Here is a 26,577-nt window from a genome sequence, read left to right as displayed (position 1 = left end):
CTATAGCCCCCCCTAGGAAAATTGTCTAGCTACGCTAATGCTTATAGGCCTTGCAAGCCAAATTTGGGGGTACGTTTATATAGGGGCTATACGTAAAAGTGGACCGATATGGCCCATTTGCACTACCATCCGACCTACATCAATAACAACTACTTGTGCCAAGTTTCAAGTCGATAGCTTGTTTCGTTCGGAAGTTAGCGTGATTTCAACAGACGGACGTGCGGACGGACATGCTCAGATCGACTCAGAATTTCACCACGACCTAGAATATATATACTTTATGGGGTCTTAGAGCAATATTTCGATGTGTTACAAACGGAATGACAAAGTTAATATACACCCCATCCTATGGCGGAGGGTATAAAAATATTAAATTAAAAATTTAATTGATTCAACAAATTTTTTAATGAAACAAAAATCAATCACAAAAATTAATAGTATCAATTAATTTTTTAATTGGATCAATTAATTTTTTAATTGACTTTCAATTAATTTTTTAATTGATACTATCATTTCTGTGATTGAAGACATTTCAATTAAAAAATTAATTGGATCAATTAATTTCGTGATTGAACCAGAAAAAAAAATTTTGTGTGAAGGTACATAAAAACGTATTGTCTCTAAGTTTTGCATGACTTTCATAAATTCAGGTTTATTTGCTTTTCAGAAAAATATTAATACGAATTAGCTGAATCTAAAATTTTGTTCCAGAGGAAAGATTTTTTTCTTTCGGCATAATGGAATAGTTGAATAGTTGATTTAAACATAGGCCAGTAGAGCATTTTTGAATATTTCTCATATCAAAAAATTACGAGTTCAGGTGGATTATAGTTTTTTGGGAAGCTTTGAACCATTCAGAAATGTCACCAGCATTACAGAGAGGAGGGGATAATCCACAGTTGAAAAACTTTTTGGTGTTTGCTCGAAACTGAACCTATGACCCTTTATATGCAAGGCGGGCATGCAAACGATTGCACCATGGTGGCTCCAATATTGTCTTCCAATGATAAAATATAGACCAAACAGAAGACATTTGACACTGAAACAAAACACGAAACCAGTGTTGCCAAATACATAATAAGCCAAATAATTACCCTTTATTACAGTATGTTTTGGGATAAAATTCTAGGCAAGTCTTCTCGCGGTATATTCTCGTTCAAGAAGTCAAATAAGGAGTTCGGTTTATTCAAAACCTGAACCGATACAGCCACAGCTGCCACTCGTGCCACAAATAATCTACAAAAACGTTAAAAATCGACAAATTTAATAAAAAATCGTAACTTTTTTGTATATAATTTTTTTGAACTTTCAAGGTCATTTTTAAATACGACTACAACAAATATTGAATTATTCCATTATTTTCATCCAACATTTCGCTGGGATTATTTCCAGCCTTAAAAACTTATTTTGAAGCTTTTGATCAACTTTTTTGTTTCTTTCTTCTTATTTTAGATGTTTGTTTCAGTATTAGCAATTTTATAATATCCTATAAGCAATATTATAATATCCTATTAGCAATATTATAATATCCTATTAAATATCCCTTGAGTTCTAAATGTGTCGAATTTTAAACGTTCTAACGATTTTAGCTTGCACCAACAAGGAAAAGTTACTACTTCTAAAAAAAACGCAGAACTTTATTTCTGTAGAAAATTTTGTCAAAATTTTATTGCTATAGAAAACATTGTCAAAATTTTATTTCTATAGAAAATTTTGTCAAAATTTTATTTCTATAGAAAATTTTGTCAAAATTTTATTTCTATAGAAATTTTTTTCACAATTTTATTTCTATAGAAAACGTTTTCACAATTTAATTTCTATAGAAAATTTTGTCAAAATTTTATTTCTATAGAAAATTTTGTCAAAAGTTTATTTCTATAGAAAATTTTGTCAAAAGTTTATTTCTATAGCAAATATTGTCAACATTTTATTTCTACAGAAAATTTTGTGAAAATGTTATTCTATAGAAAATTTTGTCAAGATTTTATTCTGTCGAAAATTTTGTCAAAATTTTATTCCTATTGAAAATTTTGCCTAAATTTTATTTCTATAGAAAATTTTGTCAAAATTTTATTTCTTTAGAAAATTTTCTTAAAATATTGTTTCTACAGAAAATTTTACCAAAATTTTATTTCTATAGAAAATTTTGCCAACATTTTATTTCTATAGAAAATTTTGCCAAATTTTATTTCTATAGAAAATTTTGCCAAAGTTTTATTTCTATAGAAAGTTTTCTTAAAATATTGTTTCTAAAGAAAATTTTGCCAAAATTTTATTTCTATAGAAAAATTTCTTAAACTATTGTTTCTACAGAAAATTTTGCCACAATTTTATTTCTATGGAAAATTTTCTTAAAATATTGTTTTTATAGAAAGTTTTGTCAAAATTTTATTTCTGTAGAAAATTTTGCCAAAATTCTATTTCTATAGAAAATTTTGTCAAAATTTTATTTCTGTAGAAAATTTGGCAAAATTCTATTTCTATAGAAAATTTTGTCAAAATTTTATTTCTATAGAAAATTGTGTTAACATATTGTTTCTATAGAAAAATTTGTCAAAATTTTATTTCTATTGACAATTTTGTCAAAATTTTATTTCTATAGAAAATTTTGTCAATATTTTATTTCTATAGAAAATAGTGCCTAAATTTTATTTCTATAGAAAATTTTGCCAAAATTTTATATCTATAGAAAATTTTGTCAAAATTTTATTTCTATAGAAAAGTTTGCCAAAATTTTATTTCTATAGACAATTTTGCCAAAATTTTATTTCTATAGAAAATTTTCTTAAACTATTGTTTCTACAGAAAATTTTGCCAAAATTTTATTTCTATAGAAAATTTTCTTAAAATATTGTTTCTATAGAAAATTTTGTCAAAATTTTATTTCTGTAGAAAATTTTACCAAAATTCTATTTCTATAGAAAATTTTGTCAAAATTCTATTTCTATAGAAAATTTTGTCAAAATTTTATTTCTATAGAAAATTTTGTCAATATTTTATTTCTATAGAAAATTTTGCCTAAATTTTATTTCTATAGAAAATTTTGCCAAAATTTTATTTCTATAGAAAATTTTGTCAAAATTTCATTTCAATAGAAAATTTTGTCAAAATTTTATTTCTATAGAAAATTGTTTTCACAATTTTATTTCTATACAAAATTTTGTCAAAATTTATTTTATATTTATTTATTTTTTTTTAATTTTTTTTTTTTCTATAAAAAATTTTCTCATAACCATGGATAAAGCCCATCCTCGAGCTTGGGAAGCTTCGTTTTGCTCTAAATGTTTATTCTCTTTGTTGCTATTTAGCTTTTCTCTGAATATATATCACAAGCATATCACATTTTTGGGATTGATTCATTAACGTACCAGACGCATAATTCATGAACAAATAAAAGCACGTTTATCCAATACAAAATATTTCTCCCAACATAGCAACACTCTCTCACTGCTCTCACTGTGTATACCTCTTGTAAATTCTCTTCGTTACTATCTTTATTTCTCTAATGATACTTTCTCGCACTCCCTATCTCTCTGGCTTTGAATTTCGTATAAACCTATACATGTTTGGTAATTTAGACTAATTTTATGTCCCAAATACAGAATATTCTAACATATTCATATATATATCCCAACCATTTTATACTAGTTCATGAACATTATATGCTTCCACTTAAAAATAATGTCTTAAAAATGTTGTCCAAACACATTTGGTTTATATGCGCTTCTTTGTACATGTGGGAGAGAGCAAGTAAAATTTCTTTCACGCTCATATCTTCATCTTCTTCCTTATGTTTCAGGACAACGACAAAATATCTTGAAAGACAATGGATCTGAATAGTAGACCATTCACATAATCATTGTAGCCACAATATAACATTAACTTCTTCATGAGTTTTCAATCCACTGATGATGATATCTTTGACGTCAGTGTAACGTTAATGTAACGAACACTCCCAGTCTAAGAGTAGGAAACAAAATAATCCAAAAATAAAAACAAAACAAAAAGATTTACGAAAAATAAATCCACTAAATTATTACACATAATTTGGTGAGCATGACAAAACAAAATTTAGAAGAAGAAATTTAGATAGATATCTGGGTGAGGGTGGATAGAAGAGATTAACTAACATTTTGTTGTCATATAGTTTCCGTTTTCTTCTCTAATTATTAGAAAATAATTTTGCTAAAATTTTGAGAATATCGTAATGGCATTTCCACACTCATATATTTGTTGTTTCATATGTGAGGTATCAATCAGCAAAGTGTGATACCTCACGAAAATCTGGTTAATGGATAGATTGGCGAACCTTTTTAGTTGTGGCCATAAATTTAACGTACCAAAATTCACGTGGATTTTATGACAATTCCACCCTCACGAATATCAGTTCAAAATGTTAAGTCTGAAATTATCACATATGGAGGCCGCCATATTAGATTCTGTATTGCGAGGGTTCAAACATATATCAATATGCCATTACTTCTCCCAAATGTCATACTCAAGAGCCTCAAGTTAATTCCAATGGATTTTAATATTTTCCATCAAATGTTTAATGATATTATTAGAGTGTAATAATAGAATACCCCAAATGAGAAATTTATTCGTAACCTGCCCGTGGATGCCATGTGGAGGCAAACCGATAGGATTTGCCTCAACTCTCCCCTTTTATTTCTTTATAATTTCCACGAAGTCTCTGTGTTTATATCTTCCGCATTTTGTTATTTGGAAAAATTTATTTTTAATTTCATTCAATGTTGTTTGTAGTCTTCTATTCGTACAATCGTTTTTTGTTTTTTCAACTCTGTCATCTTTTCTGTATTGCCTTATATGTATCTTTCATCATGGAGTTAAATTTATTATTCCCTGTCATAAATCACTCAACTTCATTTAGACGATTCATGTTTTCTATTTGGAAATCGAAATTTATGTGAATCAATTTCAACAAGGACGGTAGGTGAGGGAAGTATAATGGAGGTATAACAGGAAATTCAAAACTTAAAAGGGAATTTTGCCAAAGGGAAGGGAACTTTCTCAAAATTTCTTTGCTATAGAAAATTTTGTCAAAATTTCTATGCTATAGAAAATTTGTTCAAAAATTTTAAAATTGTGTCAAAAAATTTTTTGCTGTAGAAAATTGTGTTAAAATTTCTTTGCTATTGCAAATTTTGTCATATTTTCCTTGTTATAGGAAATTTTGTATTTTTTTTTGTCAAAATTTCCTTGCTGTAAAATATTTTATCAAAATTCCCTTGCTGTAGAAAATTTTGTCAATTTTTTTTTCTACAGATTTTTTTTTCAATTTCTATAGGAAATTTTCTCAAAATTTCTATGCTATAGGAAATTTCATTAAACTTTCATTTGCGATGGGAAATTTTGTCAAATTTTCGTTGCTATAGGAAATTTTGTCAAAATTTCTTTACTATAGGTATTTTTTCATCATTTCGTTGCTACAGGAAATTTTGTCCAAAATTTTGTTGCTATAGGAAATTTTGTCAAAATTTCTTTTCTATAGGAAATTTTGTCAAAATCTGTTTGCTATATGAATTTTTTTCAAAATTTCTTTGCTATATGAATTTTTTTCAAAATTTCTTTGCTAGAGGAAATTTTTTTAAAATTTCATTTGTTATAGGAAATTTTGTTAAAATTTCAATTGCTATATGAAATTTTATTAAAATTTCTTTGCTTTAGGAAATTTTGTCAAAATTTCTTTGCTATAGGGAACTTTCTCGTAGTTTCATTTGCTATAAGAAATATTGTCAAAATTTCATTTGCTATAGGAATTTTTGTCTAAATTTTCTTGCTATAGTAAATTTTGTTAATATTTCTTTGCTTATGAAATGTTGTCAAAATTTCGTTGCTATAGGAAATTTTGTCAAAATTTCTTTCCTAAAGGAAGTTTTGTCAAATTTCTTGGCTATAGGAATTGTTGTTAAAATTTCGTTGCTATAGGTAATTTTGTCAAAATTTCAACGCTATAGGAAATTTTGTCAAACTTTCTATGCTATAGGAAATTTCATCAAACTTTCATTTGCTATGGGAAATTTTGTCAAATTTTCTTTGCTATAGAAAATTTTGTCAAAATTTCATTACTATAGGAATTTTTTCATCATTTCGTTGCTACAGGAAATTTTGTCCAAAATTCTTTTGCTATAGGAAATTTTGTCAAAATCTTGTTGCCATTGGAAATTTTGTCAAAATTTCTATGCTATAGGAAATTTTGTCAAAATTAATTTGCCATAGGAAATTTTGTCAAAATTCCTTTGCTATACGAAATTTTGGCCAAAATTTGTTGCTTTAAGAAATTTTATCAATATTTCTTTGCTCTAGGATTTTTTTTTAAATTTCTTTCTAAAGGAAGTTTTGTCAAATTTTTTTGCTATAGGAATTTTTGTTAAAATTTCATTTACTATAGGAATTTTTGTCTAAATTTTTTTGCTATAGGAAATTTTGTTAAAATTTCTTTGCTTAAGAAATGTTGTCAAAATTTATTTGCTATAGGAAATTTTGACAAAATTTCTTTGCTAAAGTTTTGTCAAATTTCTTTGCTATAGGAATTTTTGTTAAAATTTCGTTGCTATAGGAAATTTTGTCAAAATTAGAAATGTTAAAGGAAATTTTGTCAAAATTTCTTTGTTATAGGAAATTTTGGCAAAATTCCTTTGTTATAGGAAATTTTGTCAAACTTTTGTTGCTATAAGAAATTTTGTCAAAATCTCTTTGCTATAGGAAATTTTGTGAAAATTTATTTGCTATAGGAAATTTTGTCAAACTTTATTTGGTATAGGACATTTTGTCAATATTTCTTTGTTTCAACAATTTTTGTTAAATTTTTTTGCTTTAGGAAATTTTGTCAACATTTCTTGGCTATAGGGAATTTTGTCATGGTTTCATTTGCTATAAGAAATATTGTCAAAATTCCCTTTCTATAGGAAATTTTGTCGAAATTTATTTGCCATAGGAAATTTTGTCAAACTTTATTTGGTATAGGACATTTTGTCAATATTTCTTTGTTTAGGCAATTTTGTCAAACTTGTACTTCTATATAAAATTTTTTCAAAATTTCTTTCCTATAGGATTTTTTTTTTTTAATTTCATTTGCTATCGGAAATTTTGTTAAAATTTCTTTGCTTTAGGAAATTTTGTCAAAATTTCTTTGCTATAGAGAATTTTGTCAAAATTTCTTTGCTATAGGGAATTTAGTCATAATTTCAGTTTCTATAAGAAATATTGTCCAAATTCCTTTTCCATTGGAAATTTTGTCAAAATCTGTTTGCTATAGGAAATTTTATGAAAATTTCTTTGATTTAGAAAATTTTGTCAAAATTTCTTTGTTTAGGCAATTTTGTCAAACTTGTACTTCTATATGAAATTATTTCAAAATTTCTTTGCTATAGTATTTTTTTTTAAATTTCATTTGCTATCGGAAATTTTGTTAAAATTTCTTTGCTTTAGGAAATTTTGTAAAAATTTCTTTGCTATAGAGAATTTTGTCAAAATTTCTTTGCTATAGGGAATTTAGTCACAATTTCAGTTTCTATAAGAAATATTGTCCAAATTCCCTTTCTATTGGAAATTTTGTCAAAATCTGTTTGCTATAGGAAATTTTATGAAAATTTCTTTGATCTAGAAAATTTTGTCAAAATTTCTTTGTTTAGGCAATTTTGTCAAACTTGTACTTCTATATGAAATTTTTTCAAAATTTCGTTGCTATAGGATTTTTTTTTTAAATTTCATTTGATATCGGAAATTTTGTTAAAATTTCTTTGCTTTAGGAAATTTTGTCAAAATTTCTTTGCTATAGAGAAAACTTTATTTGGTATAGGACATTTTGTCAATATTTCTTTGCTTCAACAATTTTTGTTAAATTTTTTTGCTTTAGGAAATTTTGTCAACATTTCTTGGCTATAGGGAATTTAGTCATAATTTCATTTTCTATAAGAAATATTGTCCAAATTCCCTTTCTATTGGAAATTTTGTCAAAATCTGTTTGCTATAGGAAATTTTATGAAAATTTCTTTGATCTAGAAAATTTTGTCAAAATTTCTTTGTTTAGGCAATTTTGTCAAACTTGTACTTCTATATGATTTTTTTTCAAAATTTCTTTCCTATAGGATTTTTTTTTTTAAATTTCATTTGCTATCGGAAATTTTGTTAAAATTTCTTTGCTTTAGGAAATTTTGTCAAAATTTCTTTGCTATAGAGAATTTTGTCAAAATTTCTTTGCTATAGGGAATTTAGTCATAATTTCATTTTCTATAAGGAATATTGTCCAAATTCCCTTTCTATTGGAAATTTGGTCAAAATCTGTTTGCTATAGGAAATTTTAAGAAATTTCTTTGATCTAGAAAATTTTGTCAAAATTTCTTTGTTTAGGCAATTTTGTCAAACTTGTACTTCTATATGATTTTTTTTCAAAATTTCTTTCCTATAGGATTTTTTTTTTTAAATTTCATTTGCTATCGGAAATTTTGTTAAAATTTCTTTGCTTTAGGAAATTTTGTCAAAATTTCTTTGCTATAGAGAATTTTGTCAAAATTTCTTTGCTATAGGGAATTTAGTCATAATTTCATTTTCTATAAGATATATTGTCCAAATTCCCTTTCTATTGGAAATTTTGTCAAAATCTGTTTGCTATAGGAAATTTTATGAAAATTTCTTTGATTTAGAAAATTTTGTCAAAATTTCTTTGTTTAAGCAATTTTGTCAAACTTGTACTTCTATATGAAATTTTTTCAAAATTTCTTTGCTATAGGAATTTTTTTTTAAATTTCATTTGCTATCGGAAATTTTGTTAAAATTTCTTTGCTTTAGGAAGTTTTGTCAAATTTCTTTGCTATTGGAATTTTTGTTAAGATTTCTTTGTTATAGGAAATTTTGTCAAAATTCCTTTGTTATAGGAATTTTTCTCAAAATTTTGTTGCTATGAGAAATTTTGTCAAAATCTCTTTGCTATAGGAAATTTGTTTGCTATAGGAAATTTTGTCAAACTTTATTTGGTATAGGACATTTTGTCAATATTTCTTTGCTTCAACAATTTTTATTAAATTTTTTTTGTTTTAGGAAATTTTGTCAACATTTCATGGCTATAGGGATTTTAGTCATAATTTCATTTGCTATAAGAAATATTGTCCAAATTCCCTTTCTATTGGAAATTTTCTCAAAATCTGTTTGCTATAGGAAATTTTATGAAAATTTCGTTGATCTGGAGAATTTTGTCAAAATTTCTTTGTTGAGGCAATTTTGTCAAAATTGTAATTCTATATGATTTTTTTTTAATTTAATTTGCTATCGGAAATTTTGTTAAAATTTCAATTGCTATATGAAATTTTATTAAAATTTCTTTGCTTTAGGAAATTTTGTCAAAATTTCTTTGCTATAGGGAATTTTGTCATGGTTTCATTTGCTATAAGAAATATTGTCAAAATTCCCTTTCCATAGGAAATTTTGTCAAAAATTCTAGGAAATTTTGTCAAAATTTCTTTGCTAAAGGAAGTTTTGTCAAATTTCTTTGCTATTGGAATTTTTGTTAAAATTTCTTTTTTATAGGAAATTTTGTCAAAATTACAGATGCTAAAGGAAATTTTGTCAAAATTTCTTTGTTTTAGGAAATTTTATGAAAATTCCTTTGCAATAGGAAATTTTGTCAAAATTTCTTTGCTACAAGAAATTTTTTTCATAATTGTTTTCCCATAAGAAATCTTGTCAAAATTTCTTTGTCTTAGGAAATTTTGTCAAAATTTCTATCCTATACCAAATTTTGTCAAAATTTATTTACTTTAGGAAATTTTGTCAAAATTTCTTTGCTTTAGGAAATTTTGTCAAAATTTCATATGCTATAGGAAATTTTGTCAACATTTCATGGCTATAGGGAATTTAGTCATAATTTCATTTGCTATAAGAAATATTGTCCAAATTACCTTTCTATTGGAAATTTTCTCAAAATCTGTTTGCTATAGGAAATTTTATGAAAATTTCGTTGATCTGGAGAATTTTGTCAAAATTTCTTTGTTTAGGCAATTTTGTCAAAATTGTAATTCTATATGATTTTTTTTTTAATTTAATTTGCTATCGGAAATTTTGTTAAAATTTCAATTGCTATATGAAATTTTATTAAAATTTCTTTGCTTTAGGAAATTTTGTCAAAATTTCTTTGCTATAGGGAATTTTGTCATGGTTTCATTTGCTATAAGAAATATTGTCAAAATTCCCTTTCCATAGGAAATTTTGTCAAAAATTCTAGGAAATTTTGTAAAAATTTCTTTGCTAAAGGAAGTTTTGTCAAATTTCTTTGCTATTGGAATTTTTGTTAAAATTTCTTTTTTATAGGAAATTTTGTCAAAATTACAGATGCTAAAGGAAATTTTGTCAAAATTTCTTTGTTTTAGGAAATTTTATGAAAATTCCTTTGCAATAGGAAATTTTGTCAAAATTTCATTGCTACAAGAAATTTTTTTCATAATTGTTTTCCCATAAGAAATCTTGTCAAAATTTCTTTGTCTTAGGAAATTTTGTCAAAATTTCTATGCTATACCAAATTTTGTCAAAATTTATTTACTTTAGGAAATTTTGTCAAAATTTCTTAGCTAAAGGAAATTTTGTCAAAATTTCTTTGCTACAAGAAATTTTGTCAAAATTTCTTTGCTACAAGAAATTTTTTTCATAATTGTTTTCCCATAAGAAATCTTGTCAAAATTTCTTTACTATAGGAAATTTTCTTAGAATTTCTTTGCTATTTATTGGAAATTTTGTTCTTTGATATAAGAAATTTTCTCAAAATATCTTTCATTTTATGTTGAAGAACTTGTTTGATCTTATTTCATTTTAAAAAGAGTATATCAAAATACACCAAAGATTTGTTTTCAAATATTGAGGTACAATATGTTTAGGTACTCTTCTACATTTATAGTCGCGCTGTCAATACTTCAAATTACTGGGCGATTTTGAATTCGTTGTAAAATTTAAAAATGATGATTCAGTTTCTGGAAATGCATTCGTTTTGTTCTGTAATAATTTCCAATTGATTTGACCCGTATTTCTTCATATCCCAGACGCGATAAAGTCATCATCATGCAAGAAATTCATTTAGTTTTTTGTTATTGTTGAGAATTCTTGACGATATTTAATTACACTGACGATGCCCTGCCATCTCTATTGGATATCGTATTATAGATTGGCTACTGCAGATGCCTCTCTATGGGTAAGAGAGGTGATCTAAAGCTCCAATATATTTTTGATGGCATATAAATGGCATCGTTTAAGGCACAACTGCAAAAGTAAATTTTCATTACTTGATGGATTACATCTGTTGGAGATCGTATGTTTTTGTTGGTACCATGGAATCTCTTCAGCCCACTGGAGGCATCTCAAGCAATTTTAAATTAAAATGAAATTATGGAAAATTGTCTTTTGAAGGGATAGAGAAATATTGCAAGATTAACAGCGTGAACATTTTATCTTGAATATATGGGCTGGGGGTACTTGGTTGTTTATATACTCGTAGGTCGTGGCTACAATTACTTCAATTTATGAATGTACTTGGTCTATGATTTGTAGCATTTGCTGGTGGGGGAGGTAAGGAAATTTTCTTGGTGCATTAAGCTCTCCAAGATAATTGAGACATTGGACATTGATTAGAGACAAGTAGCTGGTCTTGTTTATCAATCCGGAAAGTTATTTAATTCACTTGACCAGAGAACAAGTTCATAAAGGCTTGGACGAGAAAATTTTTATATCTATAGAAAATTTTGTCAACAAGTTGTTATTTCTATAGAAAATTTTGTCAAAATTTTTTTTATCTACAGAAAATTTTCTCTATATGTTATTTCTATAGAAAATTTTGGCAAAATTTTATTTCTATAGAAAATTTTCTCAACATTTTATATGTATAGAAAATTTTGTCAAAATTTTATTTCTATAGAAAATTTTATCAAAATTTTGTTTCTATAGAAAATTTTGTCAAAATTTTATTTCTATAGAAAATTTTCTCTAAATGTTATTTCTATAGAAAATTTTCTCTAAATGTTATTTCTATAGAAAATTTTGGCAAAATTTTATTTCTATAGAAAATTTTCTCAAAATTTTATTTCTATAGAAAATTTTGTAAAAATTTTATATGTATAGAAAATTTTGGCAAAATTTTATTTCTATAGAAAATTTTGTCAAAATTTTATTTCTATAGAAAATTTTCTCTAAATGTTATTTCTATAGAAAATTTTCTCTAAATGTTATTTCTATAGAAAATTTTGGCAAAATTTTATTTCTATAGAAAATTTTGGCAAAATTTTATTTCTATAGAAAATTTTGTCAACATTTTATTTCTATAGAAAATTTTGTAAAAAATCTATTTCTATAGAAAATTTTGTAAAAAAATTATTTCTATAGAAAAGTTTGTCAAAATTTTATTTCTAAAGAAAAGTTTGTCAAAATTTTATTTGTAGACAATTTTGTCAAAATTTTATTGTTATATAAAATTTTGTTAAAATTTTTTTGTATAGAAAATTTTATCAAAATTTTATTTCTATAGAAAATTTGTCAAAATTTTATTTCTATAGAAAATTTTGTAAAAAATTTATTTCTATAGAAAATTTTGTAAAAAATTTATTTCTATAGAAAATATTGTCAAAATTTTATTTGTATAGAAAATTTTGTCAAAATTTTATTTATATAGAAAATTTTATCAAAATTTTAGTTCTATAGAAAATTTTGTCAAAATTTTTTTGTATAGAAAATTTTATCAAAAATTTATTTCTATAGAAAATATTGTCAAATTTTTATTTGTATAGAAAATTTTGTCAAAATTTTATTTCTATAGAAAATTTTGTCAAAATTTTATTTTTATAGAAAATTTTGTCAACATTTTTTTGGATAGAAAATTTTATCAAAATTTTATTTCTATAGAAAATTTTGGGAAAATTTTATTTCTATAGAAAATTTTGTCAAAATTTTATTTCAATAGAAAATTTTGTCAACATTTTATTTCTATAGAAATTTCTGTCAACATTTTATTTCTATAGAAAATTTTGTAAAAATTTTTTGTATAGAAAATTTTATCAAAATTTTATTTCTATAGAAAAGTTTGTCAAAATTTTATTTGTATAGAAAATTTTGTCAAATTTTTTTTGTATAGCAATTTTTATCAAAATTTTATTTCTATAGAAAATTTTGGCAAAATTTTATTTGTATAGCAATTTTTATCAAAATTTTATTTCTATAGAAAATTTTGGCAAAATTTTATTTGTATAGAAAATTTTGTAAAAAATGTATTTCTATAGAAAATATTGTCAAAATTTTATTTGTATAGAAAATTTTGTCAAAATTTTATTTCTATAGAAAATTTTGGCAAAATTTTATTTGTATAGAAAATTTTATCAAAATTTTATTTCTATAGAAAATTTTGCAAAATTTTATTTTTATAGAAAATTTTGTCAAAATTTTTTTGTATAGTAAATTTTATCAAAATTTTATTTCTATAGAAAATTTTGTAAAAAATTTATTTGTATAGAAAATTTTGTAAAAAATTTATTTCTATAAAAAATATTGTCCAAATTTTATTTGTATAGAAATTTTTTTCAAAATTTTATTTATATAGAAAATTTTATCAAAATTTTATTTCTATAGAAAATTTTGTCAAAATTTTATTTCTATAGAAAATTTTGTCAAAATTTTATTTCTATAGAAAATTTTGTCAAAATTTTATTTTTATAGAAAATTTTGTCAAAATTTTATTTCTATAGAAAATTTTGTCAAAATTTTATTTCTATAGAAAATTTTCTCAAAATTTTATTTATATAGAAAATTTTGTAACAATTTTATATGTATAGAAAATTTTGTCAAAATTTTATTTCTATAGAAAAGTTTGTCAAAATTTTATTTGTATAGAAAATTTTATCAAAATTTTATTTCTATAGAAAATTTTGTCAAAATTTTATTTTTATAGAAAATTTTGGCAAAATTTTATTTCTATAGAAAATTTTGTCAACATTTTATTTCTATAGAAAATTTTATCAAAATTTTATTTCTATAGAAAATTTTGTAAAAATTTATTTCTATAGAAAATATTGTCAAAATTTTATTCGTATAGAAAATATTGTCAAAAATTTATTTGTATAGAAAATTTTATCAAAATTTTATTTCTATAGAAAAGTTTGTCAAAATTTTTTTGTATAGAAAATTTTATCAAAATTTTATTTCTATAGAAAATTTTGTCAAAATTTTATTTTTATAGAAAATTTTGTCAAAATTTTTTTTGTATAGAAAATTTTATAAAAATTTTATTTCTATAGAAAATTTTGGCAAAATTTTATTTGCATAGAAAATTTTATCAAAATTTTATTTCTATAAAAAATTTTGTCAAAATTTTATTTTTATAGAAAATTTTGTCAACATTTTTTGTATAGAAAATTTTATCAAAATTTTATTTCTATAGAAAATTTTGGCATAATTTTATTTCCATAGAAATTTTTGTCAAAATTTTATTTATATAGAAAATTTTATCAAAATTTTAGTTCTATAGAAAATTTTGTCAAAATTTTTTTTTGTATAGAAAATTTTATCTAAATTTTATTTCTATAGAAAAAGTTTGTCAAAATTTTATTTCTATAGAAAAGTTTGTCAAAATTTTATTTCTATAGAAAATTTTGTCAACGTTTTATTTGTATAGAAAATTTTCTCAAAATTGTATTTCGATAGAAATTTTTCTCATTTTCTCGCTTCATTTGTAAACTTTTTCACCTAGGGCCTTTTTGAGAGTAAGGTTGTCACTAACAAGTACCAATGTGTTAACCAAAAAAAATACCAAAGAGCCACTTTCACGCAACGTGTTGTTTCTCGACCGCTTGAAGGCTTTGAACTTAAACTTTTGCGCCTGGGGAATATTAGAGAGTAAGGTTGACACTAAAAGCTACTGAAGTGTTGATAATATACAGATGACGATTTGCTGGGAATGGACTTTCCTAGAAACGAGATCGCAATAAAATTTATCCTAGATCCTTAGAACTGAATTTTTGCTGCAACTCAAATTTTGGTTTTTTTTTCTCTCTCTTCCACAGATCACCTCATTGTTGCGTCCCAAAGCAACATATAAAACAACGCCAATTGCCACAGCAGCTACAACCAATGTTGCCATACATCCATATCTAGTAAGTGGCCAAGGTAATAGTCAATCTGGTATTGTGGTATATGCTGCTGTCGATGAAAATAACGATCCAAACGGTCAAGAAGAGGATAATGCACATGTAGTCTATGAGGAGACAAAAATCAATAATATCGAATTTATACCAACATTGGAATTTGTGCCACAACCAACTACAACACCAAGCAGTCCCTGTGACAATTTGCAACAATGTTTAGCAGCATGCCAAGAAAACAATGAAGAAAACTCGCAATTAGAAACAAAGTGTATACAGCAACATGAGTCTGCAACATGTTCTCCATTAACATTTACTGTTGATAAAACCTCCGAGAACACTGGCAGCGTTCTGTCAGAAGAAGCAGCAGCAGCAGCGATAACGACAGAGGCAGCAACACTCGACACCTCAAAGAAAGATTCTTTCTCATCATTGGATGATACCAGTGAACTCCTAAGGCAAGAGATAAAACGTATAAGTTTATCCTCATTGTCCACCTATTTCGATGAGCCCACATCTTCGATATCCATAGAAATGATGGATGGCTCTCAGAATAATACAACATCGGGCCATATAACAAGCGTATATACCACGACATCGGCATCCGGATCGATGTCGACAGCGTCTAGAAATCAAACAACCAGCCATAGTAATGTGCCACAAAATTTTACAAATCCTCCCTCTAGTATAAGTGAACATGACCACAGCGATGAGATTGAAGAAGAAATTGAAGAGGCCTTAGAAATTAGCAGCGGGGATCAAGGCGAATCGCTGGACATTTTACCAGGTTTGGCCAGCAGTGGCAAAGCTTTAGAAATTAGTAGCGAGGATCAAGGGGAATCTTTGGATATTTTACCAGGTGTTTCGAGAAAAAACCCTTTGGCGTCCATGAAAGCGGATGATGAAATGTTTGGTATAGAATTTTCCGATAAATCATCGAGTATTGAGATCTCTGGAAATCGATCAGCAAGCGAGCGCAAAGCCCCAAAAAGTTCTAGTGATGATAATCAATTCAAAATCGATGATGATCAATTGTCCGGAGGGAAATTGGCCCAACATTTTGTTTTGGATGAAGATGAAGACAATGATGGACTTGATTTGCCCTTAGCTACACCCGAAATTCCAATATCATCAAGAGATTCGGAAGAGAGTAATAATCAAGTGCAAAGCCTAAGCAATCAAAGTACTTCACATGATGTCTCAGAACTACAAGAAGAAGAATCCAAAGATGATATTGATTCTGAGGATTCTTTGTTGTCGGAAGGAGAGTGCCATATATCATTGCCGGAGGGTAATGCTATTAAACCCTATGCCTTGGAAGAAGTAGATTCAGCACAATCATCCCTGAACATACCAATCCTAGATATTCCCCATGGTGGGGAAAGTGATCAAGAGCAAATACCAAGAAAATGGGACTCATCAAAGGGCCCATCATCCTGGGATAAAATAACTCCTGAGAATTCAAAAATTTTGGAGAAGAATGATTCCAGTCTCCTGCAATTGAAAAATCGAGGAGGGGCCAAACTGATTACTGAGGAAATGACCCAGGAGAGAGATAGTGGATCTACTAAAAATCTAGAGAAATTAAAGACTCAATCGCAAGACCTAAAGATGGTAAAGGTATCAACAACTAGAATGGAGTCATTTGGAGAAGACAAGTTGTCCCTGGGACATTTAGACCAAGACCATTCCCAAGCTTCAAGAAGTGATCAAGAAAAATTAGAAAATTTACAGACTGATAAAGCGCCATCAACCAAAGGAGGGCTAGAGTCTCTGGGAAGTCAGGAGAGCTTAAAGTCCAAACAAACTAAAGAATCATTAAAATCGGATGAAGGAAAGCTTGAATATCGAAATACACCAAAGGGAGATACCATGGCTTCTAAAACTCCAGAACCTTGGAAGTCTGGTGCTTCGCTAAAATCTGCCTTAGATCAACCAAATCTTAATAATCCACAAAGCTTGAAAACGGATTTTGCGAAGAAGGATAGTTTACCACAGAACCTGAAAATAATGCCAGAAGATATGAAGTCTGGTGATTCGTTTAAATCTTCCTTAGACCAACAAATTCTTATTAATCCACAAAGCTTGAAAACGGATTTGGAGAAGCTGGATAATCTACGAATTGGGAAGATTACACCCATGGAAGCTAGCGAAATCCCTCAAGTATTGAGAACGACCGCCTCTACACCTTCAAATCTAAGTAAGCCCCATACCATGGCCAAAGATCATGATCAAAAATTGGAAATACAAGAATCGAAAAATGTGCCATCGGTGGGAGAAGGGGTTGATGATCCCGAAAAATTAAAGCAACAAAACATAGTCCAAGCCTCCAGGAACATAGTAAGCCCTACAAGTCCTCAAGGGATAAAATACTCTCCATGCTTGGAAAAATCCCCATCCGCCAGAGATGAAGAGTCTTTTGACTATGATCAAAGTATTAAATCCTCAAGTTTGCAAATCCCATCAATGGACAGTATTCCTATGGGCAGTATCAGTGCTACGACCTCAAATTTCACACCAATTTCGGATCAATTTTCTCCTGTGGCCCCAGATCAAGATCTAAAACGGTCTCTTACGAAAACCACACTACCAGAATTATTTGAGAATCCCAATATAAAACCCTTATCGGTAGCATCTTCTCCATATAGTGAAAAAGATCAATCTATGGAAGAGATAATAAGAACAAATCATTCAATGGAAATGACATTCGATGATAATCTTAGTTCGCTAAATCCCAGCTTTATAGATAATAATGAGACTTTGGTGAATGAATTATTGGAAAATACTTCAAGTAAATCTAAACCAGAGGGTAGCGTTTCCAATGACCAGAAAGAAAACACAAAGACTTTGCCGGAGGAACTTCGTCATATAAAAGATTCCAATGTAGTGGACACCGTTTCCAATGACCAGAAAGAAAACACAAAGACTTTGCCGGAGGAACTTCGTCATATAAAAGATTCCAATGTAGTGGACACCGTTTCCAATGACCAGAAAGAAGGCACAAAGACTTTGCCGCAGGAACCTCGTCCTATAAAAGATTCCAATGTAGTGGTAAGAACACCAGAATTTCCAAAACCCTTATCACTGGAACTCTTGGCCGCCGAAGAGGCTATAACCAGTTTCCAGGAATTAGTCCCTCAACAAATGGAACAAAGTGATCATGATCTGCATTATGCCACAGAAAATTTTGTAATACCAGATTTTCAACAAATCGAATCTTGTGGGGAATTGGCTACGTCACAAAATGTTAATATGGAGATTATAACAGATCTGGATGAGAGTTTACAAGAAAATGAAGGGCAACCCTTGACTTCTACCAAAAGAAATGGGAGTGCCCGAGGAAACCCGGAAAACCTACAAGACACTCTTCGCATAGATACCACAAACGAAGAAGCAGAAGACGACGACGATGAAGAAGATGAGGAAGATACTTCATTGCAGTTAATGAAACTCCGTATTATGGCTATGAAACATCATCAGCAGAAAGACACAACGCAACAACTTTCACCCACGGCAGAAACGGCAAATACCACTTCCTCGGAACAACAAAATGTTAAAGCTATGGAACGTGTTTCCTTGGTGGAATTTAGCAAAGATGTCCTAGAAGACATTACCGAAGAAAGTGAACGTAACTCTTTGTCCACCCAAGAAGAACCACAGTCATTGGAAAAAATTGCTCTTGCAACTTTAGCTTCGAAATTGGAAGCTAAAGCAGCAGCACAAAATGACAACGAATCTGGTGCTGCTTCCACAACAAATTCCATGGTAAGCCTTAATATGGTCCAAATGCTGGAACAAAAAGTGGGTGAACTACAACAAATGTTAGCCACTAAAGATGCGTGTTTGGCTTCGCTGAATATGCAATTGGAGAATATGAATCGTAGAGAGTCCATTGATCAACTTGGCTCGGTGTCAGGAAGGGAAACCAGTTCTTTGGTGACCAATTCCACAGAATATCGAACATTTCAAGAAGATTTTGGCCAACCGGTAAGTTAAGCTACAACTTCCCTTAATTTTTTACACTTATTTTAATTTTTTTTATTTTCTCTTCCCAGACCATGGACATTTATATGGAACTTAGCAAACGTGATGAGCTAATAGCCAAGTTAACCGATTCTTTACAACAATCCCTGACCATACGTGAAAATCTACAATCGGAAAGTGAAAAATTATCCACTGAGGTACAATTGTTACGCAAACAATTAACCGATGCCATGGACACTCTCAAGCGTCCCTGTTGGCCTCGCATCGACCAGGAAAGTAATTTTGGTCAACGTATTTCCGAAATTTCTATGGATCTTATAAGTGAAAGTGATGATGATTTTGATCGTCATTATTTCACCGATAATGAAGAGAAATTTTCCCGCAATTCTCGAGAACGTCAACTTTCGATGCCTCGACAATTTGAATATGCCACCAATGAGCCCGAGATTATCTCCACACCCTTTAGCAAACAAATTGAACAATTCCAAAAGTATTTGACCCCCAGTGAGGTACGTTTATTTTTTATGGTCCAAAAGAAATTCGATGATTACCTGAGTCAAGAATTGGAAAAATGTAAAATGAAAAATGATCAAGAGATGAAAATTGTCATGGATCAATGGGAGACGGAGAAGCGGGAAAAGGATGAGGAAATCCAACGTCTATTGAATCAGCGGCAAGAACGTGAAATTAAACACAATCAAGAAATGGAAAATTTGAGGAAATATTTTGAGGCAAAATGTGCTGATTTGGAAAAACAGTAAGTATGGGGCGGGGGATGGTAAGATGATAAACAAATCGTATAGATGCAAGGGCAAATGCTTTAAGAGGAATACACCTCAATAGAGTCTGTATTATATCTACCACCCAGCAGCAGATGCAGGAAAGTTTTTCACTCTGCTTGTAACTCGTCGAAGTATCGCTTTCAGACCATATAAATTCTATACGATATATTCCGAATCAGAGTGAAATTCTAAGGCGATCTGGGAAAGCTCCCCTGTCTGTTAGTTGTAATCACGCTATAGCCTTCAATAATTAAGCAACTATTGCAAAGTAATAGTTATTTTTTCGGCAAAACTTTGATTAATGTGCCTACAAGGCATTAACTTTGATTAATGTGCCTACAAGAAATATTGATCTAAGACCCAATAAAGTATGTACCGATCGTCTCAGAACCACCTCCTGAGCACGATTGCCACACATGGTAGAATTCTAACAAAAATGTATAGATTTTTTACTGTTTTAGTAGATTGGTAGAATTACTGATGTTTTGGTAGATTTTCCAAAATATTCCTCTCAAACTCAGAGGTACTTCACAAATTTTCTATAGAAATAATATGTTGACAAAATTTTCTATAGAAATAAAATTTTGACAAAATTTTCTATAGAAATAAAATTTTGACAAAATTTTCTATAGAAATAAAATGTTGAAAAAATTGTTTATAGAAATAAAATTTTGAAAAAATTTTCTATAGAAATTTCTAAAGAAGTAAAATTTTGACAAAATTTTCTATAGAAATAAAATTTTGACAAAATTTTCTATAGAAATAAAATTTTGACAAAATTTTCTATAGAAATAAAATTTTGACAAATTTTTCTATAGAAGTAAAATTTTGACAGAATTTCCCATAGAAATAAAATTTGACAAAATTTTCTATACAAATAAAATTTTGACAAAATTTTCTGTAGAAATTTCTAAAGAAAAAAACTTTGACAAATTTTTCTATAGAAGTAAAATTTTGACAGAATTTTCCATAGAAATAAAATTTGACCAATTTTTCTATAGAAAGAAAATTTTGACAAAATTTTCTATAAAAATAAAATTTTGACAAAATTTTCTATAGAAATAAAATTTTCACAAAATTTTCTATAGAAATAAAATTTTGAAAAATTTTTCTATATAAATAAAATTTGACAAAATTTTCTGTAGAAATAAAATTTTTACAAAATTTTCTATAGAAATCAAATTTTGACAAAATTTTCTATAGAAATAAAATTTTGACAAAATTTTCTATAGAAATAAAATGTTGAAAAAATTGTTTATAGAAATAAAATTTTGAAAAAATTTCTATAGAAATTTCTAAAGAAGTAAAATTTTGACAAAATTTTCTATAGAAATAAAATTTTGAAAAATTTTTCTATATAAATAAAATTCGACAAAATTTTCTATAGAAATAAAATTTTGACAAAATTTTCTATAGAAATAAAATTTTGACAAAATTTTCTATAGAAATAAAATTTGACAAAATTTTCTATAGAAGTAAAATTTGGACAAAATTTTCTATAGAAATTTCTAAAGAAATAAAATTTTGACAAAATTTTCTATAGAAATAAAATTTTAAAAAATTTTTCTATATAAATAAAATTTGACAAAATTTTCTATAGAAATAAAATTTTGACAAAATTTCCTATAGAAATTTCTACAGAAATAAAATTTTGACAAATGTTTCTATAGAAGTAAAATTTTGACAGAATTTCCCATAGAAAATACAAATAAAATTTTGACAAAATTTTCTATAGAAATTTCTAAAGAAAAAAACTTTGACAAATTTTTCTATAGAAGTAAAGTTTTGACAGAATTTTCCATAGAAATAAAATTTGACCAATTTTTCGATAGAAATAAAATTTTGACTAAATTTTCTATAAAAATAAAATTTTGACAAAATTTTCTATAGAAATAAAATTTTCACAAAATTTTCTATAGAAATAAAATTTTGAAAAATTTTTCTATATAAATAAAATTTGACAAAATTTTCTATAGAAATAAAATTTTGACAAATTTTCTATAGAAATAAAATTTTGACAAAATTTTCTATAGAAATAAAATTTGACAAAATTTTCTATAGAAGTAAAATTTGGACAAAATTTTCTATAGAAATTTCTAAAGAAAAAAAATTTTGACAAAATTTTCTATAGAAATAAAATTTTGAAAAATTTTTCTATATAAATAAAATTTGACAAAATTTTCTATAGAAATAAAATTTTGACAGAATTTGCCATAGAAATAAAATTTGACAAAATTTTCTATAGAAATTAAATTTTGACAAAATTTTCTATAGAAATTTCTAAAGAAATAAAATGTTGACAGAATTTTCCATAGAAATAAAATTTGACCAATTTTTCTATAGAAATAAAATTTTGACAAAATTTTCTATAGAAATAAAATTTTGACAAAATTTTCTATAGAAATAAAATTTTTACAAAATTTTCTATAGAAATAAAATTTTCACAAAATTTAGAAATAAAATTTGACAAAATTTTCTATAGAAATTAAATTTTGACAAAATTTTCTATAGAAATTTCTAAAGAAATAAAATGTTGATAGAATTTTCCATAGAAATAAAATTTGACCAATTTTTCTATAGAAATAAAATTTTGACAAAATTTTCTATAGAAATAAAATTTTGACAAAATTTTCTATAGAAATAAAATTTTCACAATATTTTCTATAGAAATAAAATTTTGACAAATTTTTCTGTAGAAGTAAAATTTTGACAAAATTTCCTATAGAAATAAAATTTTGACAGAATTTTCTATAGAAATAAAATTTGACTAAATTTTCTATAGAAGTAAAATTTGGACAAAATTTTCTATAGAAATTTCTAAAGAAATAAAATTTTGACATAATTTTCCATAGAAATAAAATTTGACCAATTTTTCTATAGAAATAAAATTTTGACAAAATTTTCTATAGAAATAAAATTTTGACAAAATTTTCTATAGAAATAAAATTTTTACAAAATTTTCTATAGAAAGAAAAATTTTACAAAATTTTCTATAGAAATAAAATTTTGACAAAATTTTCAATACTTCAAAAATTGGTCAATACTTTATTTCTATAGAAAATTTTGTCAAAATTTTATTTTTAGAGAAAATTTTGTCAAAATTTTATTTCTATAGAAAATTTTGTCAAAATTTTATTTTTAGAGAAAATTTTGTCAAAATTTTATTTCTATAGAAAAAATTTTCAAAATTTTATTTCTATAGAAAAAATTTTCAAAATTTTATTTCTATAGAAAAATTGGTCAAATTTTGTTTCTATGTGAAATTCTGTCAAAATTTTACTTCTATAGAAAATTTTGTCAAAATTTTATTTCTGTAGAAATTTCTATAGAAAATTTTGTCAAAATTTTCTTTAAAATAAAATTTAGCAGAATTTTCTATAAACATAAAATTTGAAATTTTTCTGTAGAAATAAAATTTTTCAAAATAAAAATTGTTTGTTTGATAGTTTTTTGGAAATGAAATTTGGTACATAACGTTTTTATGCCATAAGGACCAACGCTATTGAATTCTTTAGCTATTGAATTCAGGTTCGGCACAAAGTCATATAATTAACCACCCTTAAGTGTGTAAAATGTCATCGAAATCGGTTCAGATTTAGATATAGCTCCCATATAGCTCCCATATCGATTTCATACATTTTTATGTTACGCGCTTTGGTACTTCAGTTTGTATTCAGATCAAGGAACTCTGCGACTAAGGTGGGATGAGTCCAGATTGATCTGGTGGTTAGTCGGGTAGGTTTAGCTGGGCAAGCGAAAATATCCATTTTAGACCATATAACATATCAGGGAGAAATGTTAAGACTATCTAACGATGTCCTTCCGTTCGTCTGTCAACCTTCAATAACTTTCGACGATGGACTATATCAGTATATGTTTTGATTTAGACACAGCAATTTTAATCCGAGTTGCCTGAAATGGAAAATCCAGACCGATCTACAAATTTGATTTCTTCGGCTTCTAAATACCGTAATTTTAATCCGATTTGCTGAAATTGGAAATCTGGATGTATTTTAGGTTTATAAAGATCTATGTTGAATTAGGTTTTTGGAATTTCCCCCCAAATTGGGGATATTTTTAAATTTGGAGATTTTTTTCGAAATCCGTTCAATATAATAAATCAGGTGTGTAATAATAATTTTCGTGAAATTCTATTTATTTCTGTTTACAAAAGGCGCAAATGAAGCATTTGGGCTGGAAACGGACACAGGATTTTATTTTAGGGGCGATAATTTATAAGTTTACTCAGCTAGATTAAAACATTTTGCTTGCAGTTCGCATGCTGCAATAAGACCATATTTTTTCATTTTTGGTTTATTTTTAAATTATTACCGATATTCTACGGCAGAACCTATTTCTTTATTTTTTCATAACAACTTGTCAAACATTTATTGGGGATTTTTGTGGAGGAATTTTGATTTAAATTTGGGAATTTTGGGGGTGAAAGCGTCCTAATTTGGGGAGAAAGGCCAGAAAAATACTGGCAATTTTCCAATTTTTAATAAAAAAAAAAGAATATTAATTTTAGTTTTATCTTTAATTTCAAGCCAACCTCCCGAAAAAAAGGAAAACAAAAAGTATAATTAACAATGATAATTTTTCATAAAAAATGCTTTAATGCGAAACGAAATTGTTGAGAAAATTGAATGTAATGCAATAAAATTGATAATTCACAAAGGTGAATTACCCTGGAATATATAATTGAGTTTTTAAATAAAACTTTACTACAAATTAAATAAATTAACAACAAATTAAATAATAAAATGTTATTAATCTCTAAAATTTCGTTTATCGGCAAAGCATTATTACTTTTTGTTTGTATGTCTGTATTAAAGATAAATCTTATCTATAATCTTTTTAATTTTCACAGATTTTCCGATGATGTCTTCTCACAAAAATCACAACGTCAGGGTATGTCATCATCTGAATCTTCGGATCAAGAACAATTGTCTTTGGATTATAAGTCTCCATCGTTGCCAAGATCTAAAGAAACATCTCCAAGGAAACGTTATAGAGCAGAGCTATTACTTAGTCCATCTCACCGCCAGATGACACCAGGCAATGATGCCTATAATGAAGAGAGTCATACAAATGAGGGATCACAAGTAAGTTCGTTTTTTTTTTGTAATTTTTTTGTATTAGTTTTTTTAATTTTTAATTCTTTTTTCCAGTTGGCTTTAGAAATCACTGAATTAAAGAGATTTTATCAAAATAAAATTCATGAAATTCAACGTTCCCAAGAGGATAACTTCAAGAAGCTAAGTGACAAAGTAAAATACTATGAGTCACGTTATCCCGAAGATGAATTTATGGTAGGTTTTGAGATTTGTTTTTGTTTGAATTTATGAATTTCTGTAGCATGTTATGCTTAAAATCCCATATTAATTTAATTTAACAAAACTAATTTAATTTAATTCTTATCTATATACATATTTTATATAATATTTATGTTAAACCAATAAAATCATGGCTTTTTGGTAAGGGTTCATTTTTGATATACTAAATTTCATTGCAATTTTAAATCCATTCCGTCCTTCCTTGTTCTTATGTGTGTGTGTGATCAATAATGGTCTGCTTTTCTTAGATATCATATTTGCTTCGGTCCTGATGATATGAATCATGCTCATTTCAAATCACTCCTTGTAGTCGAAAAAAAACCTTAAAGACGCTACTTTTCTCGCAACATATCTCTACTGAAGTTCTCATGAAGTTCTTTGTAAATTTAGTTATGTCGGTAGATCTATAGCATAATGTTGCTACTCCTTTTTCTAACAAATCGAAATGTAATCCGTCTATTTATTTTATTTTGTCAACATTTCATTGCTATAGGAAATTTTGTCAATTTTTTTTTTGTTATAGGAAATTTTTCTATAGGAAATTTTGATTTCTATACGAAATTTTCTCAAAATTTCTTTGGTAGAGTAAATTTTGTGAAAATTTAATTTTTATAGGGAAATTTTGTCAATATTTCATTACTATAAAAAATTTTATTATAATTTCTTTTCTACAGGAAATTTTGTCAAAACTTCTTTGATATAGGAAATTTTGTCAAAATTTCTTTGCAATAGGAAATTTTGTTAAAATTTCTTTGCTATAAGAAATTGTGTCAAAAATTTGTTTGCTGTAGGAAATTTTGTCAAAATTTCTTTGCTATAGGAAATTTTTCAAAATTTTTTTGTTATAAGAAATTTTGTCATAATTTTTTTGTTATAGAAGTTTTTGTCAAAATTTCTTTGCCATAGGATATTTTTCAAAATTTTTTTGTTATAGAAAATTTTGTCAAAATTTCTTTGCTATAGGAAATTTTTCAAAATTTTTTTGCTATGACAAATTTTCTTTGCTATAGGAAATTTTGTCAAAATTTCTTTGCTATAGGAAATTTTATCAAAATTTCTTTGCTATAAGAAATTTTGTCAAAATTTCTTTGCTATAGGAAATTTTGTCAAAATTTCTTTGCTATAGGAAATTTTGTCAAAATTTCTTTGCTATAAGAAGCTTTGTCAAAATTTTTTTTTTGTTCTAGAAATTTTTGTCAAAATTTCTTTGTTATAGAAAATTTTGTGAAAATTTTTTTGTTATAGAAAATTTTGTGAAAATTTCTTTGCTATAGGAAATTTTTCAAAATTTTTTTTTGCTATGAAAAGTTTTCTTTGCTATAGGAAATTTTGTCAAAATTTCTTTGCTAT

General features: G+C 26.6%; 1 protein-coding gene across 7 annotated transcripts in view; it reads left to right on the top strand.

The window, feature by feature from the left end:
- Positions 1-26,577, top strand: part of Plp (Pericentrin-like protein) — a 155,294-nt gene that overhangs the window by 36,561 nt on the left and 92,156 nt on the right. For 4 of the 7 annotated variants that reach the window (XM_075306279.1, XM_075306278.1, XM_075306282.1 and 1 more), the window contains exons 2-5: positions 15,048-19,112; positions 19,181-19,866; positions 24,762-24,996; positions 25,063-25,203. In XM_075306279.1, the coding sequence (XP_075162394.1) occupies positions 15,048-19,112; positions 19,181-19,866; positions 24,762-24,996; positions 25,063-25,203 (5,127 nt within the window). Of the gene's footprint in view, positions 1-15,047; positions 19,113-19,180; positions 19,867-24,438; positions 24,469-24,761; positions 24,997-25,062; positions 25,204-26,577 lie in introns of all 7 variants that reach the window. The other 3 variants (XM_075306277.1, XM_075306276.1, XM_075306274.1) reach the window with 1 other exon arrangement.

Source organism: Haematobia irritans, chromosome 4 (assembly GCF_050003625.1).
Source record: "Haematobia irritans isolate KBUSLIRL chromosome 4, ASM5000362v1, whole genome shotgun sequence".
Taxonomy (NCBI): domain Eukaryota; kingdom Metazoa; phylum Arthropoda; class Insecta; order Diptera; family Muscidae; genus Haematobia; species Haematobia irritans.
Note: the sequence above shows the minus strand (reverse complement) of the source record. Positions and strands in the feature narration are given on the sequence as shown.